Below are 19,920 nucleotides of genomic sequence, written 5' to 3'. Positions count from 1 at the left end.
TTTTGCTTAGTATGATGTGGTAGCGTCCTCAGTCCTCTTAAGAACCCCAATAGAAATAAGTCCCTTTCTATTTGTTATTCATGTATAATGAACTGAAATAAATTATTATTATTGTATTTGGATTAAACATGTCCTCCTGGCCACCCAAAAGAGCAGGAAAATACAATAAAACTACCACAAGCATATTGAAACCCTGTAAACTAGGATATGAAGCAACTTATTTTACCCGGACTTACCCAGTCTGTGTTTATCCAACAGGAAGTCTTTCAGTATTATTGTCCTGCACTCTTTACTTTGAACTATTATACACACATTACAGTACATCTAAGAAGTATTCTTTATAATCATAACCATAATTTTTAAAGGGGTGGAGGGGTAAGCCAGTGGAAGGCCTCAGTCAGATGACCAAAAGCTCCAGCTGCTGGTCTTCGTATGACCTGGTGACTAAAGCTCTTGCTTCACATGGCAAGGGTCTGGGTTCGATTCCCAGAGAGGGTAGAAATATTGGGTGTGTTTCTTCACACCGGTTGTCTATATTCACCCATCAGTAAAATGGGTACCTGGGAGTTAGTCGACTGGTGTGGGTCGCATCCTGGGACAAAACTGACTTAATTTGCCCGAAATGCTCTGTATAACAAGTGGCTTTCTATATAGTAGTATGTCACTGATGTCTGCTAGGCCTGTATACCTTGCACATGTACTTGTAATTATAATTATAATTATGAGGGAGCGCTAAACCCATAGGATTACATGTACTTGTAAATAAAGATATTTTTATTATTGTTATTATTAATATTATCAGGAAACACTTGTCTTGTTTCCTAACAAACCTTACCTAATCTAACGTAACAGTACATTTCTTGCAATCATTGGGAAAATAATTTTAAAACCAGGGAGAAGAGCTAAACCAGTTGGGGTTACATAGCACCTGGTTTATGGGAATATTTTGTTGGGATTATTAATCCAGGATAATTCAGTAAAGTCAGGAAGTCACTGAGAATGGTCTGTTATTTCCACTAGGGTATTTTTATGTTCTTCCACAGAATGTAACCCACAACAGCCAGCCACTGCCAAGGTACCTACTTACTGCTAGGTAAGTAGGTGCAAGGAAACATGCCTATTTCCACTTGTACCAGGGATTGAACCCCAGTTCCTAAATATGCCAGCTGAAGCCACTGCCAACTGAGCCACAAGGCAGGGAAGGATGTCTAGTTACTTGGATCAAGAGCCCTTTGCTCACTAGCATCAAGGGACTCCCCCTTGAGGGGATCAGAAGAAACCACAAAGTAAATTGCTTATGTATGTGAAAGCACTAAACCCACAGAGTTTAGTGCTTTCATATACATTTTTCATATACATTTTCATATACATTTTCATATACATTTTCATATGCAATTTTCAAACATGGTCCAACATGTTAAGAAAGGAGAAGTTCCACTTTGGTATCATTAATTACAGGAAGTTCATACAATGAAAAAGAAATAAGCGAAATTCTAAAGACCAATATGAATCAATGTTCAGCAGGCTACTAAACAAAAGCAGGATGGAGAATGCAGATTTTTTTCATAACCTCTGAAGGCCATAAAGATCATGTAACTGATATAAGCATTAACCCCACAGAATTAAAAAAAATAGAAAATAGACCCACTCATTCAGTACCTAGAGAGGATTAGTGAAATTCCTTATTTATAGTGGAAAATACAGTAGACTGTCGGATAACACAGTAGTTAATTCTGAAAACAGCGTGTATAAAAGTAGTAGTTTAAACTGAGGAACATATGGGAAAATAAATTATATTCATTATACCCCCAAAACGGTTAACCAAATTTTTTATAGATCTCAAAATTGTAAAAACAATGATAATAATATAATTGGAAGTTGATGTGGTGATGTGCATTAAAGATCCTGCCACCACATCTCTGCTAGCAGACAGGGCAATTTTATTACTGTATTTGGTTGTCCTACTAGTTGCAACTGTATGGGAGTTGTAAAGGAGGGTGCACTTACAATGATTTTTCATCCAGCTTGGTCCAATAACTAGTCACACATCAGACTAAAATGTCATCACAAGTTTCATTCTCCTATACGAGTTATTTGTGTATTGTTCCAGTCATAGTATTGTGCCTTTATATTCTTTATAAAGGAGGGGCTAGAATGGTTGGGGTGTACACTGAGGGGTTACAGTGGTTGAAGTGAGTGGGTTCAGTGTAGGGGTGAGGGATTGAGGGACTGTTGTAGTGGAAGGTGAAAACTGGTGGTGGGGTGGGGGCAGGAGCTGGAAGCTGGTGTTGGGAAGTGAAAAATGCTGGGCAGTGGATGGATGTCTACCCACTTAGAGACCGTTTTGAGGGTCAACGCCCCCACAGCCCAGTCCTCGACCAGGCCAATTGATCAGGTTGAGTTGGGAAGCAATGAGGCAGTGTGATGGTGACTGTGTAGGTGGCCATGTCGGCGGCCTGGTGTTGATGGTGGGGGAAATGGTGTAGGTGCAGGCATGTGCCACAGAGGGAATTGGGTGGGTGGGTCATGTAGAGGTAGGTGGTTGGTTAGTATGGTGTGGGTGAAGATGTGTGGAAGTTGTGTGGGAAAAGGTTACTGGTTATAATGGTGTGGGTGAAGGGGTATGGCCATGTGGGAGTTGTGTGGGTGGAGGTTACTAGTTGGAATTCTGTGGGTGAAGGTGTGGCCATGGGAAGAGTTGTGTGGGTGGAAGTTGCTGGTTGGAATGGTGTGGGTGAAGGTGTGTGGCCTTGAAGGTTATACCTTTCTGATAAAACTAAAAATTCCTTTAATTATTTTGCTTTTAATCTAAAATCATTTTTTTTACAAAACATTTAATGCAAATAGGTGCTGACTTGCACAATATACTGCATGGGGTCTTATGACAATTTATTTGTTTCAAAAATGCTTTTAGGAAACTTAACAAACATTTCCAAATATAAATTTAAAAAAATGACCTTCAACTTGACTAAATAGACTATGTACTGTATATACTGTAAGGTATTACTACTAGTAAATTTATCTATCAATTAGCTTCATTCTCTACCCACTGATAAGACTTATAAGACACTTGCTCAGATTGATCAAAAGTAGCTAAGACAAGGGTTTTCTTGGTAGCAGTACCAATACGAGACCAAGACACTAGATCACACTGATCCACACACTGCACGTCCATTACACACTTGACAATAAATGTTGCATGAAACAAGTGAGGGTCTCCTGGGTACACTAGAAAATCACCCCCAAATTTGACCCCTGTTGTTAGATAATAATTCTGTTCCCAAAGGTCTTTGAACACTGCATATCTCAGCTTTTCCATATTATTTGTGGGAAATGACCACTTTGCCACTTCAGATTTCAACATGCCTACCATAGGACTTTCAGCAAACACCTCTATAACTTGTAAATGCTCTGGTAATGTCTGGATTTTTCGAATTTCTTCCTCAATAACTTTTTCTTTTGTGAGTAAAAAATTATAATTTTGTGCAGATCCTTGTTTATTTTTTTTCCTCAGTTCAAATTTCTTGCGTTTTCCTTCAAGAATTGTATCTGCAATGTTTTCAATTTCATGTTTACGTTGTTGAAGAGCTGCCATAATTTGTTCCTGATAACACTTTTGTCTATGCTGTTTAAATGTATTCTTTATTATACTGGATGGTTCTTCAGTCATTTCTGGGTATGTAACAGGCTTTGCAAACCTTTTCTCCAGTAATAAAGTAACTTCCTCTGGCATAAGTTTCAGAGGAAGGCCCATCATAGAAGATTGGTGAGGGTTCCTTGGCAAAGATCCAACAAGACAACCAATAATTCTATATTTGGTCCATGCCATTTTTACATCTTCAACATTCCATATATGTCCTTGGCCACAGGCTATTATCAATTTGATTTGATCTTCAGTTTCAAAAACTGCATTTGCTTCCATGATTTAAAGCACTTGTAAAGTCTTATTAGATATTACTCTACTAGAGATGGATGAGGTATGTACTAAAAACCTCCAAATGGATCTTCACAGCACACTGTTTCTCAGTTCCTATGGAAAAAAAAAGTGTTGGTAAATTGTGCTATGAATTACAAGTCATAGATTACAGTTATAAATACTGGCTCAGCTGAATATAAACAAAGATGGGCCAGTACCAATGGTGGAGTAAAGCTGTCACATTACTTTAGGTTGGGTTAGGAGGATTTTATTAAGTTAGATTATGGTTTTTACCATTTGCATAAAATAATAATTATCTCAACTGTAAAATAAAGTTAATGCTGTATAATTGAAACTATAATTAATGGCTGAAATCCGCCAAGTGGCAGTCACATACTTTCACCATAGAATGCAAATTAATGTCCAAGTTCTGCCAAGTAAGTAGTACTCATAAATCTTAGCCTTAAATGAACCACAGATTTATGCCTGAAACAATTACACGTTTATTATAATAATTATATAAATATGTAGTACTGTCTATAAAATCATTTATGGTTAACCTGGAGAGATATTTTTCAGACACAAGTTGTTACTTGAAATGCTATATAATCTTATTGGCTTTAAGAGTATGAGGAGTCTGGTACATTAATTTTGAATTAAATATTTGTCAGTAGTGCCACCTGAGTGGCTAGCTTATTGTGCACTCCATGCTCATCCTGTGAATTAATGCACAAAAAAAAGAGATTACAAGGTCACATTATTATTATAATCAAAAAGAAGCGCTAAGCCACAAGGGCTATACAGCGCTGCTACAAGGTCACAATAGGTCTTTATGAGATCTCAGCAAACATAATCACATAACAATATATTAGTCATTTCATACATTACAATTTCTTCATATAGCTAGTAAACACAATACAGTATAGAGGTACAATCTCAAAACCATATTGGTATCTTATCACCACTAAAACGATAAATTTTTAATTTCTTTTTTATGCTGTACAAGGATAATGTAATTTACATGTAATAAAACATTGTTAGGCACAGTCAAGATTTCAGATATTAACAGTGAGATGCATGGGGTTATTCTGGTGGGTAATTTACACACATATGTATGATAATTGTACTTACGTGTACCTGTACCTAAATAAACTTACTGCACTTTGACATTTAATGTTATTTATATTTCTATGCAGATCTTCTTGCTGTTGGGTTTCTAAGAGCCACTGACAGCTTACTCAGTATTGAACCCAGCATCTCGATGTACAAATATAAATTTTATTTTTTATTTTTATGCGACATGAAATAATGTAGTAGATGTTTGCTAAAGTTATGGAACAGGATCTCTTTTGTAAACAGGAATAAAAACTAGAAGTTCTCAAATAACCAGGTGGACGCCCCTTCACCAAGCACAAGCAGAGCAAGACGCCCACACCCGCACTTAAGTTCAGTTAACCGGCTTCCCTTCGAAACCGTTAAAAAAACTATCTGCAGAACGGAAATATGGAGCTCGTTAAAATTAATCCGATGAGGCATGACCCTCCTGTAATGTTCCCGGAGAGCAAAGCACATGAGAACAAGTGTCCAATGAGAACAGGAGAAATTTGTCACCGATACTCAGGCGACAAAGAAACGTCCATACTCCATTTTAATGTTACTTGTATTTCTATACAAACTTTCTTTTTGTTGGGTTTGTAAGGGCCACTGACAACTTACACAGTTTCGAACCCAGCTTCTCCATAAGAGATAAGATAAGATAAGATAAGATTTTGTTCGGATTTTTAACCCCGGAGGGTTAGCCACCCAGGATAACCCAAGAAAGTCAGTGCGTCATCGAGGACTGTCTAACTTATTTCCATTGGGGTCCTTAATCTTGTCCCCCAGGATGCGACCCACACCAGTCGACTAACACCCAGGTACCTATTTGCTGCTAGGTGAACAGGACAACAGGTGTAAGGAAATGTGTCGAAATGTTTCCACCCGCCGGGAATCGAACCCGGGCCCTCCGTGTGTGAAGCGGGAGCTTTAGCCACCAGGCCACCTTTTTTTTTTATTTCTTTATGCGATACAAAATAATGTAGTAGATATTACCTGAAGGCTGACGCAAAAGTTCCAGACCTTCTGTACTTCTTGATGTTGTGTCTTCTTGGTGTTATTAGTGTCACTAAAACTTATGTTTTATTGAGCCCTGCTTCCTGAAGCCCAGGAAAATATAATAATAAAAACTAGACAAACTTACTTGGTTGTGGAGACTATACTAACTAGAAATCCGATTCTACCCATGCAATTTAGATTTATCTGGTCTTTCTCTCTATTACACCAAGTGCAGTGAAGGACTTATTTCTACAAGTATTCTGATGTATTGTGAACTCCAACAACTTAGGTAAAGCCTGTAATTGTTGGAGGTTTCCCTGACTAATATATGTGAGGAGCTATTAGCTTCTGGACTATATTCAAGGGACAATTGTTCAACAATCTTAGCCACAAATCACCTGATTGTTGGGAGATCGTCCGTGTTGTAACCTTAAGCTCAAATTCCCGACGTTTCCCTGAATATTGTTGGCCAACTAAGACTGAGAAAAATGCTAAGAATTATCTTACCAAGGGGACCTGGGAAGGGACAAATATCTACAGCATTTCAGGAAGCATCAACGATCCTTTGGTCCCCTGGAGTTTACCTGGAGAGAGTTCCGGGGGTCAACGCCCCCGCGGCCCGGTCTGTGACCAGGCCGCCTGGTGGATCAGAGCCTGATCAACCAGGCTGTTACTGTTGGCTGCACGCAAACCAACGTACGAGCCACAGCCCGGCTGGTCAGGAACCAACTTTAGGTGCTTGTCCAGTGCCAGCTTGAAGACTGCCAGGGGTCTGTTGGTAATCCCCCTTATGTATGCTGGGAGGCAGTTGAACAGTCTCGGGCCCCTGACACTTATTGTATGGTCTCTTAACGTGCTAGTGACACCCCTGCTTTTCATTGGGGGGGATGTTGCATCGTCTGCCAAGTCTTTTGCTTTCGTAGTGAGTGATTTTCGTGTGCAAGTTCGGTACTAGTCCCTCTAGGATTTTCCAGGTGCATATAATCATGTATCTCTCCCGCCTGCGTTCCAGGGAATACAGGTTCAGGAACCTCAAGCGCTCCCAGTAATTGAGGTGTTTTATCTCCGTTATGCGCGCCGTGAAGGTTCTCTGTACATTTTCTAGGTCAGCAATTTCACCTGCCTTGAAAGGTGCTGTTAGTGTGCAGCAATATTCCAGCCTAGATAGAACAAGTGACCTGAAGAGTGTCATCATGGGCTTGGCATCCCTAGTTTTGAAGGTTCTCATTATCCATCCTGTCATTTTTCTAGCAGATGCGATTGATACAATGTTATGGTCCTTGAAGGTGAGATCCTCTGACATGATCACTCCCAGGTCTTTGACGTTGGTGTTTCGCTCTATTTTGTGGCCAGAATTTGTTTTGTACTCTGATGAAGATTTAATTTCCTCGTGTTTGCCATATCTGAGTAATTGAATTTTCTCATCGTTGAACTTCATATTGTTTTCTGCAGCCCACTGAAAGATTTGGTTGATGTCCGCCTGGAGCCTTGCAGTGTCTGCAATGGAAGACACTGTTATGCAGATTCGGGTGTCATCTGCAAAGGAAGACACAGTGCTGTGGCTGACATCCTTGTCTATGTCAAATATGAGGATGAGGAACAAGATGGGAGCAAGTACTCTGCCTTGTGGAACAGAGCTTTTCACCGTAGCTGCCTCGGACTTTACTCTGTTGACTACTACTCTCTGTGTTCTGTTAGTGAGGAAATTATAGATCCATCGACCGACTTTTCCCGTTATTCCTTTAGCACGCATTTTGTGCGCTATTACGCCATGGTCACACTTGTCGAACTCTTTTGCAAAGTCTGTATATATTACATCTGCATTCTTTTTGTCTTCTATTGCATCTAGGACCTTGTCGTAGTGATCCAATAGTTGAGACAGACAGGAGCGACCTGTTCTAAACCCATGTTGCCCTGGGTTGTGTAATTGATGGGTTTCTAGATGGGTGGTGATCTTGCTTCTAAGGACCCTTTCAAAGATTTTTATGATATGAGATGTTAGTGCTATCGGCAGGTATTTTGAAGACACGTGGCTGTGAGCTGTAGATCCTAAGGCCTTGTTGCTGCCACCAGTGTCTGTCCGAGAAAAATGGCCCGGTGGCCTGGGGTGGCCCGGTGGCCTGGTGGCTGAAGCTCCCGCCTCACACACGGAGGGCCCGGGTTCGATTCCCGGCGGGTGGAAACATTTCGACACGTTTCCTGGCTTACACCTATTGTCCTGTTCACCTAACAGCAAATAGGTACCTGAGTGTTAGTCGACTGGTGTGGGTCGCATCCTGGGGGACAAGATTGAGGACCCCAATGGAAATAAGTTAGACAGTCCTCGATGACTTTCTTGGGCTATCCTGGGTGGCTAACCCTCCGGGGTTAAAAATCCGAACGAAATCTTATCTTATCTTACCTAACGTCTGCATACCCAAATTTTGACTTGCTTCTGGGATGCTAGCTGTCTCAATTTATCTAGTCCCTTTACTTAATACAACCTAATCTTACCAAATATTATAGTCTAAGGCTACAATATTAATTCTAATATTATTTACTACCAATTTAAACCTACCTGAGACCTCCTAAAGGTTTAAATCTACCAATTAGTATAGCTATCTACAGTAGGTGTCCTTGCTTGGGTGGGTGTTAAGGGCTCCGGCGACTGCATCAGCTTATTTACAAACGAATCCGGTCGGTGCATCACATATATATACGAATCCGGTCAGTGGAATTTCTTGGACTCAATAAATTTCCACATCCATTATCCATCATAATGAAACGTGTCAAGTTAAGCATATCTAAGGAGAAAGTAAGATGGTGAGCAGACTGCAAGATGTTGTTACTGCTATAAGTATCTCTGGCAGTATAGTTTGTATGGAGATGTTAATAACATAAAATGCAAAATGTGTGGACAGAGACAGGACCATAAGCTGGAACGTTATATTTTAGATCATCCAAACATCCAGCCTTTCAGAGACATCTCCATGCAAACATTACAGGATATGGTTATATTCACATTTCGCACTGACTAAATGATTGAGCGTTTTTTATGGAGGAGATTGCCACCCAATTATGACAATTTTTTTAGTGGTAAAAAATATCAGTTTTATTTTGGAGACTGGATTCCATATTGCTAGTAAGTGAGCAAGTTTATTTGGGCACTTAGTAACCTTACCTAACCTCACTAAAACTAACACAATTTTTTAGCTAAATTCTGCTATATATATCATTGGTCAATTTAAATGTATATATATATATATATATATATATATATATATATATATATATATATATATATATATATATATATATATATATATATATATATATATATATATATATATATATATATATATATATATATATATATATATATATATATATATATACATATATACATATATATATATATATATATATATATATATATATATATATATATATATATATATAAGTATATATATATATATATATATATATATATATATTATATATGCCTGCATCCTGTTATTTGAACTACTTATAATTTTTTAATTAATTAAAGTGCGAAGCTGCCACCACTGTCAGTACATCAAGGTACATAGTGGCCTAGATTCCAATGTCATAAGGGCTAATATCACTACAGAGCTAACAAGACTCTCGACTCTAATTGCTTTTAGTTAGGCAACTATTGGTGTAGGTTGTGTTGCCTGAGTCTAGAGAAGCTGAGTGAAGCTTGTGGACTCAAACACTAAGGCCATGAACCCTCTTTTCCCTCAAAAATTATATAATTATTTTTCTTTTTCCATTTAGATTCCTATTATATGCTTGCATTCTAGATTGGTAAACCGTAGTCTCATTATAGCGCTACAATTCCTAGCTTGCTCACATCCGGTAACTATTTAATAGTAATGTGTAACAAGCCGTGAATCCCAGTGGAAAGTTTTCTCTGAGAATAACACAGTCAGGTGAAGGTTGTTCTTTTTTGACAGATTTTAATACCTAATAAGGTTATTAAATGTTAATATTTGCCATGGGTAGTGTGTACCAAGAATGCATTGAAGTCTCTGGTAGTAGAGATGACATCATGTGTCACACATCTCACATCTAGTCCAAACAATGATCATGGAAAATTTATTTATGCTTAATTCCCTTTAAATGCAAGCTTCCTAGTTTCCGGTTAATTAATCTAAAAAGAAAAGTAGATGTTCTACGGTAAATTGTGGTGTATATATACATATATGGGGGTGAACGAAACAGTAGGAAAATTGTGAGAGCAAGTGAGTAATTCCTGGGTGAGGCGAGGTGATGGAGGGTAGTGTGAGACACAGTGTTATAGTGTTAGCAACACTTCTGTGTTATATGTGATATTCTGTGGTGATGGAAGGTAGTGAGACACTGTGTTATAGTGTTAGCAACACTTCTGTGTTATATGTGATATTCTGTGGTGATGGAAGGTAGTGAGACACTGTGTTATAGTGTTAGCAACACTTCTGTGTTATATGTGATATTCTGTGGTGATGGAAGGTAGTGAGACACAGTGTTATAGTGTTAGCAACACTTCTGTGTTATATGTGATATTCTGTGGTGATGGAAGGTAGTGAGACACTGTGTTATAGTGTTAGCAACACTTCTGTGTTATATGTGATATTCTGTGGTGATGGAAGGTAGTGAGACACTGTGTTATAGTGTTAGCAACACTTCTGTGTTATATGTGATATTCTGTGGTGATGGAAGGTAGTGAGACACTGTGTTATAGTGTTAGCAACACTTGTCTGTGTTATACATGATATTCTTTGCTACACTCAGGTCTTCACCTCGGCTGACTATGTAATTACTACGCTACAAACTACACTGGGACTGAGTATAATATAAGTTTTAATTCACTGAGGGATGTGTGCATGACTGCTAACAGCTGCATGGCAGTTTCAGTCATATTGCTTCTTGTTTTTGTTTCAGCAAGGTCTACATTATTATTATTATTATTATTATTATTATTATTATTATTATTATTATTATTATTATTATTATTATTTTCCTATAACAATACTGATTTTGTATTAAGTTGAAATATAGTGATCATATATGGCGGTGGTGAATATTTTTAATGTTTATGTTGAATAAATCAGTAGTGTAGTAAACGTACGAGGTTCCAAGGCCTATATATCGACTATTGTTGAATAAATCAGTAATGCAGTGAACGTACGAGGCTCCAAGGCCTATATGTCGACTAACACATTATGAAGCTTTTGTGCTCCGAAGACTGGCATAAAAAGTTTTATTATTGATGACAACTAGTGAATAATGGTTCATACTATCCTAGTCACTGGTTCATGACAAGCTTACACTTTTTATTATCTTTATAAGGTGCCTTTATGCTGGTGAAGGGCTCTTGGTCAGTCTTATCACGAGGGCCTCGTCCAGCCTTAACTAAGTAGCAGCACTTAAATGCAAGGCGTTGTGTGAAAGAGATTTCCAGATCCTCCTAGTACATTGTCTCTGCTGGAGCACGTGTTTTAGCTGTTCTATTCAGCCGTAGGGTATCTAAATTCCAAGTGCAGGGATTATCAGTGTCAGACTGCGTAACTTTGATTTGAAAGAGATGAATAATGGTGGGGATGAATCGACTCTGGATTTCACTCAGCTCACTGAATGGAGACAAGCTATTAGTCACTTTTTTTTTTTGAGTTTTGTGAAGACTTGGACATAAGTATGACCCTGTGGCCTGGTGGCTAAAGCTCTCGCTTCACACGGCCAGGGTTCGGGTACGATTCCTGGCGAGGGTAGAAACATTGGGCGTGTTCCCTTACACCGGTTGTCTATGTTGCCCATCAGTAAATTGGGTACCTGGGTATTCGTGGACTGGTGTGGGTCGCATACTGGGACAAAACTGACCTAATTTGCCCGAAATGCTCTGCATAACAAGGGGCTTTCTCTATAGTAGTAAGTCACTAATGCCAGCTAGGACTGTATGCCTTGTACATGTAGAAATAATATTATTATTAAGATACTTCTGCTACAGAAGTATTTTGTCCTTTCTCCCATCTTGTATTCCTCTTACCTCCTTCTCTCTCCCTCATCTTCCTTTCCTTTCTAATCGCCTCTTCATCTTTTTTTTTCCCTTGCTCCTCTCTTTTCTGTTCCTACTTTCCTTTCCTCTTTTATCTGCTTCCTCTCTACTCCCCTCTTTCTGTTCTACCCTTATTTTTATCACAACGGTTATTTACAGGATTAGGTTAACTTAACCTAAACTGATCTATATTTTCATATAGTTAACCGCCAGTACAATATAACGCAGACGAGTTGGGCTTGTCACTAATGTAGTTAACTGATAACTGGGTTAGCACAAGCAGGAGCACCCACACTTGTCACTGGGTGGATTCATCAATTACTCTTATCTTGCTTCCTGTACTCTCTATTCTTATTAATGTTGGTTTCTGCAAACTCTGTAGATGAATGGTTCAGAGAACCGACATGTTGATAAATTAGACACATGTGCAACTCTTGGGTATCTTTATTGAGGAAACGTTTCGCCACACAGTGGCTTCATCAGTCCATACAAAGGAGAATCTTGAAGAACAGGAGGAGAATGAGGTAATCAGTCCCTCAACCTTGAGTCGATGTGGTCAGTCCATCAATCTTGAATAGAATGCGGCATACGTGCGAAGAAGGAGCTTATAAACCGTTGGCAGGAGAGGTGCAGCAGTCATAGGTGGTGTCACATTTGTTCAATGTGGAAGTAGGTCGTGCCCAAGAATTAGGCAAGCGAAGAATTCCCAAGTATTAAGATCCCAAGAAGTTGCAGTGTCTGACCCACATTGAACAAATGTGACACCACCTATGACTGCTGCACCTCCCCTGCCAACGGTTTATAAGCTCCTCTTCGCACGTATGCCGCATTCTATTCAAGATTGATGGACTGACCACATCGACTCAAGGTTGAGGGACTGATTACCTCATTCTCCTCCTGTTCTTCAAGATTCTCCTTTGTATGGACTGATGAAGCCACTGTGTGGCGAAACGTTTCCTCAATAAAGATACCCAAGAGTTGCATATGTGTCTTAATTTATCATTCTGCAAACTCGTTTTTTTTTTTTTTTTTTTTTTTTTTTTTTTTTTTTTTTGGTCGGTGTAGAGTACTTAGAACTTCTGGCAAACATTGAGAAGGATGACGTTTATTTCCTCTTATCAGGAAGCTTTCTTATGAGTTAAGCTGAAGGCGCTGAATTTGCACTCTGGCGTGGCGTAGAATTAGAGGGAATGTGACTGAAGTGTACAGATGGAAAACATGCTGCTCTAACCTTGTACAGTGTTGATCAGGGCAGCCACACTGCTCTAACCTTGTACAGTGTTGATCAGGGCAGCCACACTGCTCTAACCTTGTACAGTGTTGATCAGGGCAGCCACACTGCTCTAACCTTGTACCATGTGTTGACATGCAATGCATCTCAATCTGCTAATAATGAAAATTAAATATGTGGAGAAAACCACCCAACAGGATGATTGAAGCCAGTGTTTTAGATAATTTAAAAACAGGTTACATACATGAATTAGAATAACTGAGCGCGAATAGATCCTGCCAAGCAGGTTCAATGCAAAAGATCCCAGAGCAGGGGACAAATTAGTTTTTAATTATGTTTTGCTTTCCATTTTGTAGTTTGTGAAGTAAAAGTGTGATACTGCACTTCTTGAATTTGATCATTAATCTTGGATGCGGTAAAACTTGGTTTGGTGGAGAATGAGAGAGGGTGAGAGGCTCGCTGAGTGGGCCACCAGTCCAGCCTCCCCCTCACACACACACACACACACACACACACACACACACACACACACACACACACACACACACACACAGACAGGTAGAATCTCGCCACAGCTTAGTGTATTGTATCTGCGCTATTCACCTGGAATGCTGCCGACTACCGCCCACATAGTGGTCAGTCGTCACGTGAGGTCACAGACCCTGAGCTGCTTGGGGATTAGCGTGGACGGTTACAAAGCATGGCTTGCTTCTACAGTGTTTTAAAAGCTGAGGTTGGAGAGTTGAAGGAGGAGGTCTTGCTTCTCCAGGAGGAGATTAGGAGGCTGAAGGTCCACCTCAATGGGCCTGGGAGAGAGTGTGAGGTGGTTGGAGATGTGGGGAATGAGGCTTCTAGCAGTGAGGTGCAGTCTGTCTCTCACTGTGAGGAGGCTGTAGGTGGGGTGGTAGCAACGGCTACCAGCAGTGAGGTGCAGCCCAGCACCTGCTACAAGTGGCGAGTTGTTCACAGTAATGGGAGGCGCATCAGAGTAAGGAAAGTTAAGAGTGCAGATCTGAAGGTAGGAAATCGCTTCTCTGTTCTCCAGGATGAATGTACTTCAGTGGCCAGTGAAGGTAAGGGTACTACTGCCCCTGCTAATGAAGGTAAGCGCATTCTTGTGGTTGGTGACTCTCAGGTAAGATATGTTGATCGTGCTTTTTGTAATAGGAATAAGAAGATGAGAGATAGAGTGTGCTTCCCTGGAGCTGGTGTTGGGGACATTGTCAACAGACTGGATAATATCATGTCAGGTAATGGGAACAAGCCCATTATCTGTCTCAGTGCTGGTGGAAATGATATTGGGAAGGGTAGGAGAGAAGAGCTGCTAGATAAGTACAGGTCAGCTATAGATTTCATTAAGTCTAAGGGAGGGATCCCAATCATATGTAGCATCTTGCCTAGAAGGGGAGTAGGAAATGAATGGTTGTCTAGGGCAATTGGTGTAAATTGCTGGCTAGACAGATACTGCAAGGAACTTGCAATCCCATTCATTGACAACTGGAACAACTTTTATGGCAAACATGATATGTATGCAAGGGATGGGGTTCATCTCTCTGGGGCAGGGGTGGTAGCACTTGCAGACTCGATTGAGAAGGCCATTGGTGAAATGCCTATGATTTTAAACTGATGGAAGATAGAGGTATGGGTGTGTGTGGGAAACAAGCAGGTTGCAACACTAGGGTTGGAAACAGTAAATGTATAAAAGGCATTCAGCATGAAGTTATAAATAAAGACAATAGAACAGGTCAGCAAACAAAGGGGGACAGCAGAGGGCAGCAAGGGACTAGCTCCCTTAAGGTTTACTATACTAATAGCAGGAGTGTTAGAAATAAGATAGATGAGCTAAGATTAATTGCAAGTGCAGGAAACATAGATATTATTGCTATAACAGAGACCTGGCTCAATCTGAAAGATAGAGAGATGCCCTCTGAATGTCACATACAAGGCTATAAATTATTCCACACTGACAGGGTCAACAGGAAAGGTGGTGGAGTAGCGATGTATGTCAGAGACAATTTAAATTGTTGTGTTAGACAAGATATTAAATTAGAAGCGTCAGCCACTGAATCTGTTTGGTTACAGCTTCTCGAGGGCCGAGAAAAACTAATTTTGGGTGTGATTTACAGGGCCCCAAATCTTGATAGGGAGTGCAGTAAACTTCTATGGGACGAAATTCGTAAGGCATCTACATACGAAAATGTTGTGCTAATGGGAGATTTCAACTATAGACAGATTGACTGGAGCAATTTGACAGGAAATTTAGAGTCGGGTGACTTTCTTGATACGATCCAGGATTGTTTTTTAAAACAGTTTGTGACAGAGCCAACTAGGGGAAATAACCTCCTTGACTTGGTTCTTGCCAGTAGGGAAACACTAATTAATAATCTTGAGGTTAATGATGAGCTTGGGGAGAGTGATCACAAATCACTCAGTTTTAACATATCATGGAATTCCCCTAATAATGGCAATCAAGTCTCCGTCCCTGACTTTCGCTTGGCTGATTTCATAGGACTGAAAAATTACTTAGGTGGGCTGAACTGGAATGACCTGACTAGGGGTCAGGTAGGTGGTGATGGTTGCCGATATGATGCTTTCCAGGGCATAGTTCTAGCTGCTCAGTCAAATTATGTTCCAAATAGGGAAATCAGATCAAACAAAAATGATCCTAAATGGATGAACAATAGATTAAAATATCTGATTGGTCAAAAGAGAGGCATATATAGGCAAATCAAAAGAGGAGAGGGGCAATTAAGAAATCGATATATTCAGTTAAAGAGAGAAATAAAAAAGGGAATTAGAAAATCAAATAGAGATTATGAGGTTAAAGTTGCAAGAGAATCGAAGACTAACCCAAAAGGATTCTTTCAGGTATACAGAAGTAAGATCAGGGACAAGATAGGCCCACTCAAAAGTTCCTCGGGTCAGCTCACTGACAGTGATAAGGAAATGTGTAGAATTTTTAACACATACTTCCTCTCAGTTTTTACACAGGAGGATACCAGCGATATTCCAGTAATGATAAATTATGTAGAACAGGACGATAATAAACTGTGCACTATTAGGGTCACAAGTGACATGATCCTTAGGCAAATAGATAAATTAAAACCTAACAAATCCCCAGGCCCTGATGAACTGTATGCAAGGGTTCTAAAGGAATGTAAAGAGGAGCTTAGCACACCTTTGGCTAATCTTTTCAACATATCACTACAAACTGGCATGGTGCCAGATAAGTGGAAAATGGCAAATGTGATACCTATTTTCAAAACAGGTGACAGGTCCTTAGCTTCGAACTATAGACCAATAAGCCTAACCTCCATAGTGGGAAAATTTATGGAATCAATAATTGCCGAGGCAGTTCGTAGCCACCTTGAAAAGCATAAATTAATCAACGAATCTCAGCATGGTTTTACAAAGGGGCGTTCCTGCCTTACGAATTTATTAACTTTTTTCACTAAGGTATTTGAGGAGGTAGATCATGGTAATGAATATGATATTGTGTATATGGACTTCAGTAAGGCTTTTGACAGGGTCCCACATCAGAGACTATTGAGGAAAATTAAAGCACATGGAATAGGAGGAGAAATTTTTTCCTGGATAGAGGCATGGTTGACAAATAGGCAGCAGAGAGTTTGCATAAATGGGGAGAAATCAGAGTGGGGAAGCGTCACGAGCGGTGTTCCACAGGGGTCAGTGTTGGGCCCCCTGCTGTTCACAATCTACATAAACGACATAGATGAGGGCATAAAGAGCGACATCGGCAAGTTTGCCGATGACACCAAAATAGGCCGTCGAATTCATTCTGACGAGGACATTCGAGCACTCCAGGAAGATTTGAATAGACTGATGCAGTGGTCGGAGAAGTGGCAGATGCAGTTTAATATAGACAAATGCAAAGTTCTAAATGTTGGACAGGACAATAACCATGCCACATATAAACTAAATAATGTAGATCTTAATATTACGGATTGCGAAAAAGATTTAGGAGTTCTGGTTAGCAGTAATCTGAAACCAAGACAACAGTGCATAAGTGTTCGCAATAAAGCTAATAGAATCCTTGGCTTCATATCAAGAAGCATAAATAATAGGAGTCCTCAGGTTGTTCTTCAACTCTATACATCCTTGGTTAGGCCTCATTTAGATTATGCTGCACAGTTTTGGTCACCGTATTACAGAATGGATATAAATTCTCTGGAAAATGTACAAAGGAGGATGACAAAGATGATCCCATGTATCAGAAACCTTCCCTATGAGGATAGACTAAGGGCCCTGAAACTGCACTCTCTAGAAAGACGTAGAATTAGGGGGGATATGATTGAGGTTTATAAGTGGAAGACAGGAATAAATAAAGGGGATGTAAATAGTGTGCTGAAAATATCTAGCCTAGACAGGACTCGCAGCAATGGTTTTAAGTTGGAAAAATTCAGATTCAGGAGGGATATAGGAAAGTACTGGTTTGGTAATAGAGTTGTGGATGAGTGGAACAAACTCCCAAGTACCGTTATAGAGGCCAGAACGTTGTGTAGCTTTAAAAATAGGTTGGATAAATACATGAGTAGATGTGGGTGGGTGTGAGTTGGACCTGATAGCTTGTGCTAACAGGTCGGTTGCCGTGTTCCTCCCTTAAGTCAATGTGACCTGACCTGACTAGGTTGGGTGCATTGGCTTAAGCCGGTAGGGACTTGGACCTGCCTCGCATGGGCCAGTAGGCCTTCTGCAGTGTTCCTTCGTTCTTATGTTCTTCTTATGTGGTAACTACCGCCCGCAGGAGGGATATGAGGTGACTCATCCACACGATGGGTATGGGAGCTACTACCGATCACAGGTTAGGTATGGGCTGTATAGTAAACCTATGAAACTATTATGGTAATGGATAGTCCCTTGTTGCCCGGCCCCTTCCATGATAACTGCACCCCCATTCCTATACACACTAGTCAGTGCCCCTCCCCAACAAGACCATGCCCCTCCCCAACAAGACCGTGCCCCTCCCCAACAAGACCGTGCCCCTCCCTAACAAGACCAGCATGTGATATAAAAAGTGAAAACTGTGATGAACTATGGTCATCTCTGGTGTGCTTGTTACTGTTAAGGACCTAATAATAATATCTTTATTTCTACAAGTACATGTATAAGGTATACAGACCATAGTTGACATCAATGACATACTACTTTATAGAAAGTCGCTTGTTATGCAGAGCATTTCAGGCAAATTAGGTCAGTTTTGTCCTGGGATGCGACCCACACCAGTCAACTAACACCCAGGATGCGACCCACACCAGTCAACTAACACCCAGGTACCATTTTTACTAATGGGTGAACATGGACAACAAGTGTAAGGAAGCGCGCCCAATCTTTCCACCCTGGTCGTGAATCGAACCCGGACCCTCAGCATGTAAAGCGAGAGCATTGCCACCAGGCCACGGGCCACAGAACAATGTCTTTTAACATTACCTGTGTACGTGTACTCGTGTATATGTGGTTGCAAGGGTTTCTTTGTTCCCTATCGACCTCCATTAACTTAATTCTCCAAGTTTTTGATCCACTATGTGGGTCCCAGTTCTGTTTATAGTTGCAATTACCCATGATAAATAGCGTTGTTTTAGCCCTATGTACCTTCGTAGCTGCCTAGGTTAGGGTGTCCAACATTGCTTTGTCTATATTCGTATTTAGGTCAACTGTTTGGCTGTGGTTATCACCGCTACTACTACTAAGCTTGCCCGTTCTTAATTATGTTCCCTACGTAGTCGCCTGCCCTTTGTCTGCTTAACTTGCTCATCTTTTCAGAATTTCCCCGGTTTGATTAGCAGTGTAGTATCTGTTCTTATCAGCTTAATATCTGATATGATTACGATATGGGATCTTCGATATTAAAATGTTTTTTGGATAATGGCGAAGTGCTTGGAGCTTGCTCCACCGACGCTGATCGTCTCGGTATTGCAATACCTCCAGGATCGGTCCACTCTTAAAATATTAGGCTGGAATAGTGCTGTACACTAACGGCCCCTTTCAAGGCAGGCGAAATTGCAGACCTGGAGAATATACAGAGAACTTTCACGGCACGTATAAGTACGATAAAACACCTAAATTACTGGGAACGGTTAAGTCCCTTGATTTGTACTCCCTGGAACGCAGACGAGAAATAGACATGATAATATACACTTGGAAAATCCTAGAGGGACTTGTCCCAAATCTGCACACGAAAATCATTCCCTACGAAACCAAAAGACTCGGCAGACGATGCAACATATTCCCAATGAAAAGCAGGGGAGCCACGAGTACGCTAAGAGACAACACAGTAAGTGTCAGGGGTCTAAGACTGTTCAACTGTCTCCCAGCATACATAAGGGGGATCACCAATAGACCCCTGGCTGTCTTCAAGAAGGCTTAGGACTGGTACCTAAAGTCAGTACCTGACCAGCCGGGCTGTGGTTCGTACGTCGGTTTACGTGCGGCCAGTAGTAACAGCCTGGTTGAGCAGGTCCTGATCTACCACGAGGCCTGGTCACTGACCAAGCCGCGGGGGCGTTGACCCCGAACCCCCCTCCAAGTATACTATTATTACTCCCCCTCCCGTGTTTCCTCTCTTATTGATATCCTGCTGGGAATATGTCATCAGATATAATTTTTAGTCAGCTTCGTCTGTGATAG

The 19,920-nt window shown here is 40.5% G+C and overlaps 2 protein-coding genes and 1 non-coding gene across 11 annotated transcripts in view; 2 read left to right on the top strand and 1 right to left on the bottom strand.

Moving 5' to 3' along the window:
- Positions 1-2,783: 2,783 nt before the first annotated feature.
- On the bottom strand, positions 2,784-8,741 carry Tsen34 (tRNA splicing endonuclease subunit 34). 7 transcript variants are annotated; one of them, XM_053793568.2, is made up of 2 exons: positions 8,568-8,741; positions 2,784-4,030 (listed from the first exon to the last, which is right to left on the bottom strand). In XM_053793568.2, exon 2 carries the CDS (start codon positions 3,920-3,922, stop codon positions 3,026-3,028), a length of 897 nt encoding a protein of 298 aa, XP_053649543.1. In that variant the 5' UTR covers positions 3,923-4,030; positions 8,568-8,741; the 3' UTR covers positions 2,784-3,025. The 7 variants fall into 7 exon arrangements, with proteins under 7 accessions (XP_053649543.1, XP_069956253.1, XP_053649545.1 ...); XM_070100152.1 differs by lacking the exon at positions 8,568-8,741 and adding an exon at positions 5,559-5,576; XM_053793570.2 differs by lacking the exon at positions 8,568-8,741 and adding an exon at positions 5,304-5,363.
- A 1,566-nt stretch (positions 8,742-10,307) lies between these two features.
- LOC128700439 (inverted formin-2-like) overlaps positions 10,308-19,920 on the top strand; it is a 46,227-nt gene continuing 36,614 nt past the window's right edge. The window contains exon 1 of one of the 3 annotated variants that reach the window (XM_070100150.1): positions 10,308-10,571. The gene's annotated coding sequence lies outside the window, so the exon portion shown is untranslated. Of the gene's footprint in view, positions 10,572-10,633; positions 10,712-17,969; positions 18,098-19,920 lie in introns of those variants that run through there. The other 2 variants (XM_070100146.1, XM_070100149.1) reach the window with 2 other exon arrangements.
- Positions 19,047-19,237, top strand: LOC138854836 (U2 spliceosomal RNA). The gene has a single exon (XR_011394013.1). It is a non-coding gene; the product is annotated as a U2 spliceosomal RNA (small nuclear RNA).

This window comes from Cherax quadricarinatus, chromosome 71 (genome assembly GCF_038502225.1).
Source record: "Cherax quadricarinatus isolate ZL_2023a chromosome 71, ASM3850222v1, whole genome shotgun sequence".
NCBI lineage: Eukaryota > Metazoa > Arthropoda > Malacostraca > Decapoda > Parastacidae > Cherax > Cherax quadricarinatus.
This window is presented reverse-complemented; position numbering and strand designations above follow the sequence as displayed.

Bases quoted from the DNA above. Each gene is read 5' to 3' on its own strand.
- Tsen34 (XM_053793568.2), bottom strand. From the start codon at position 3,922: ATGGAAGCAAATGCAGTTTTTGAAACTGAAGATCAAATCAAATTGATA.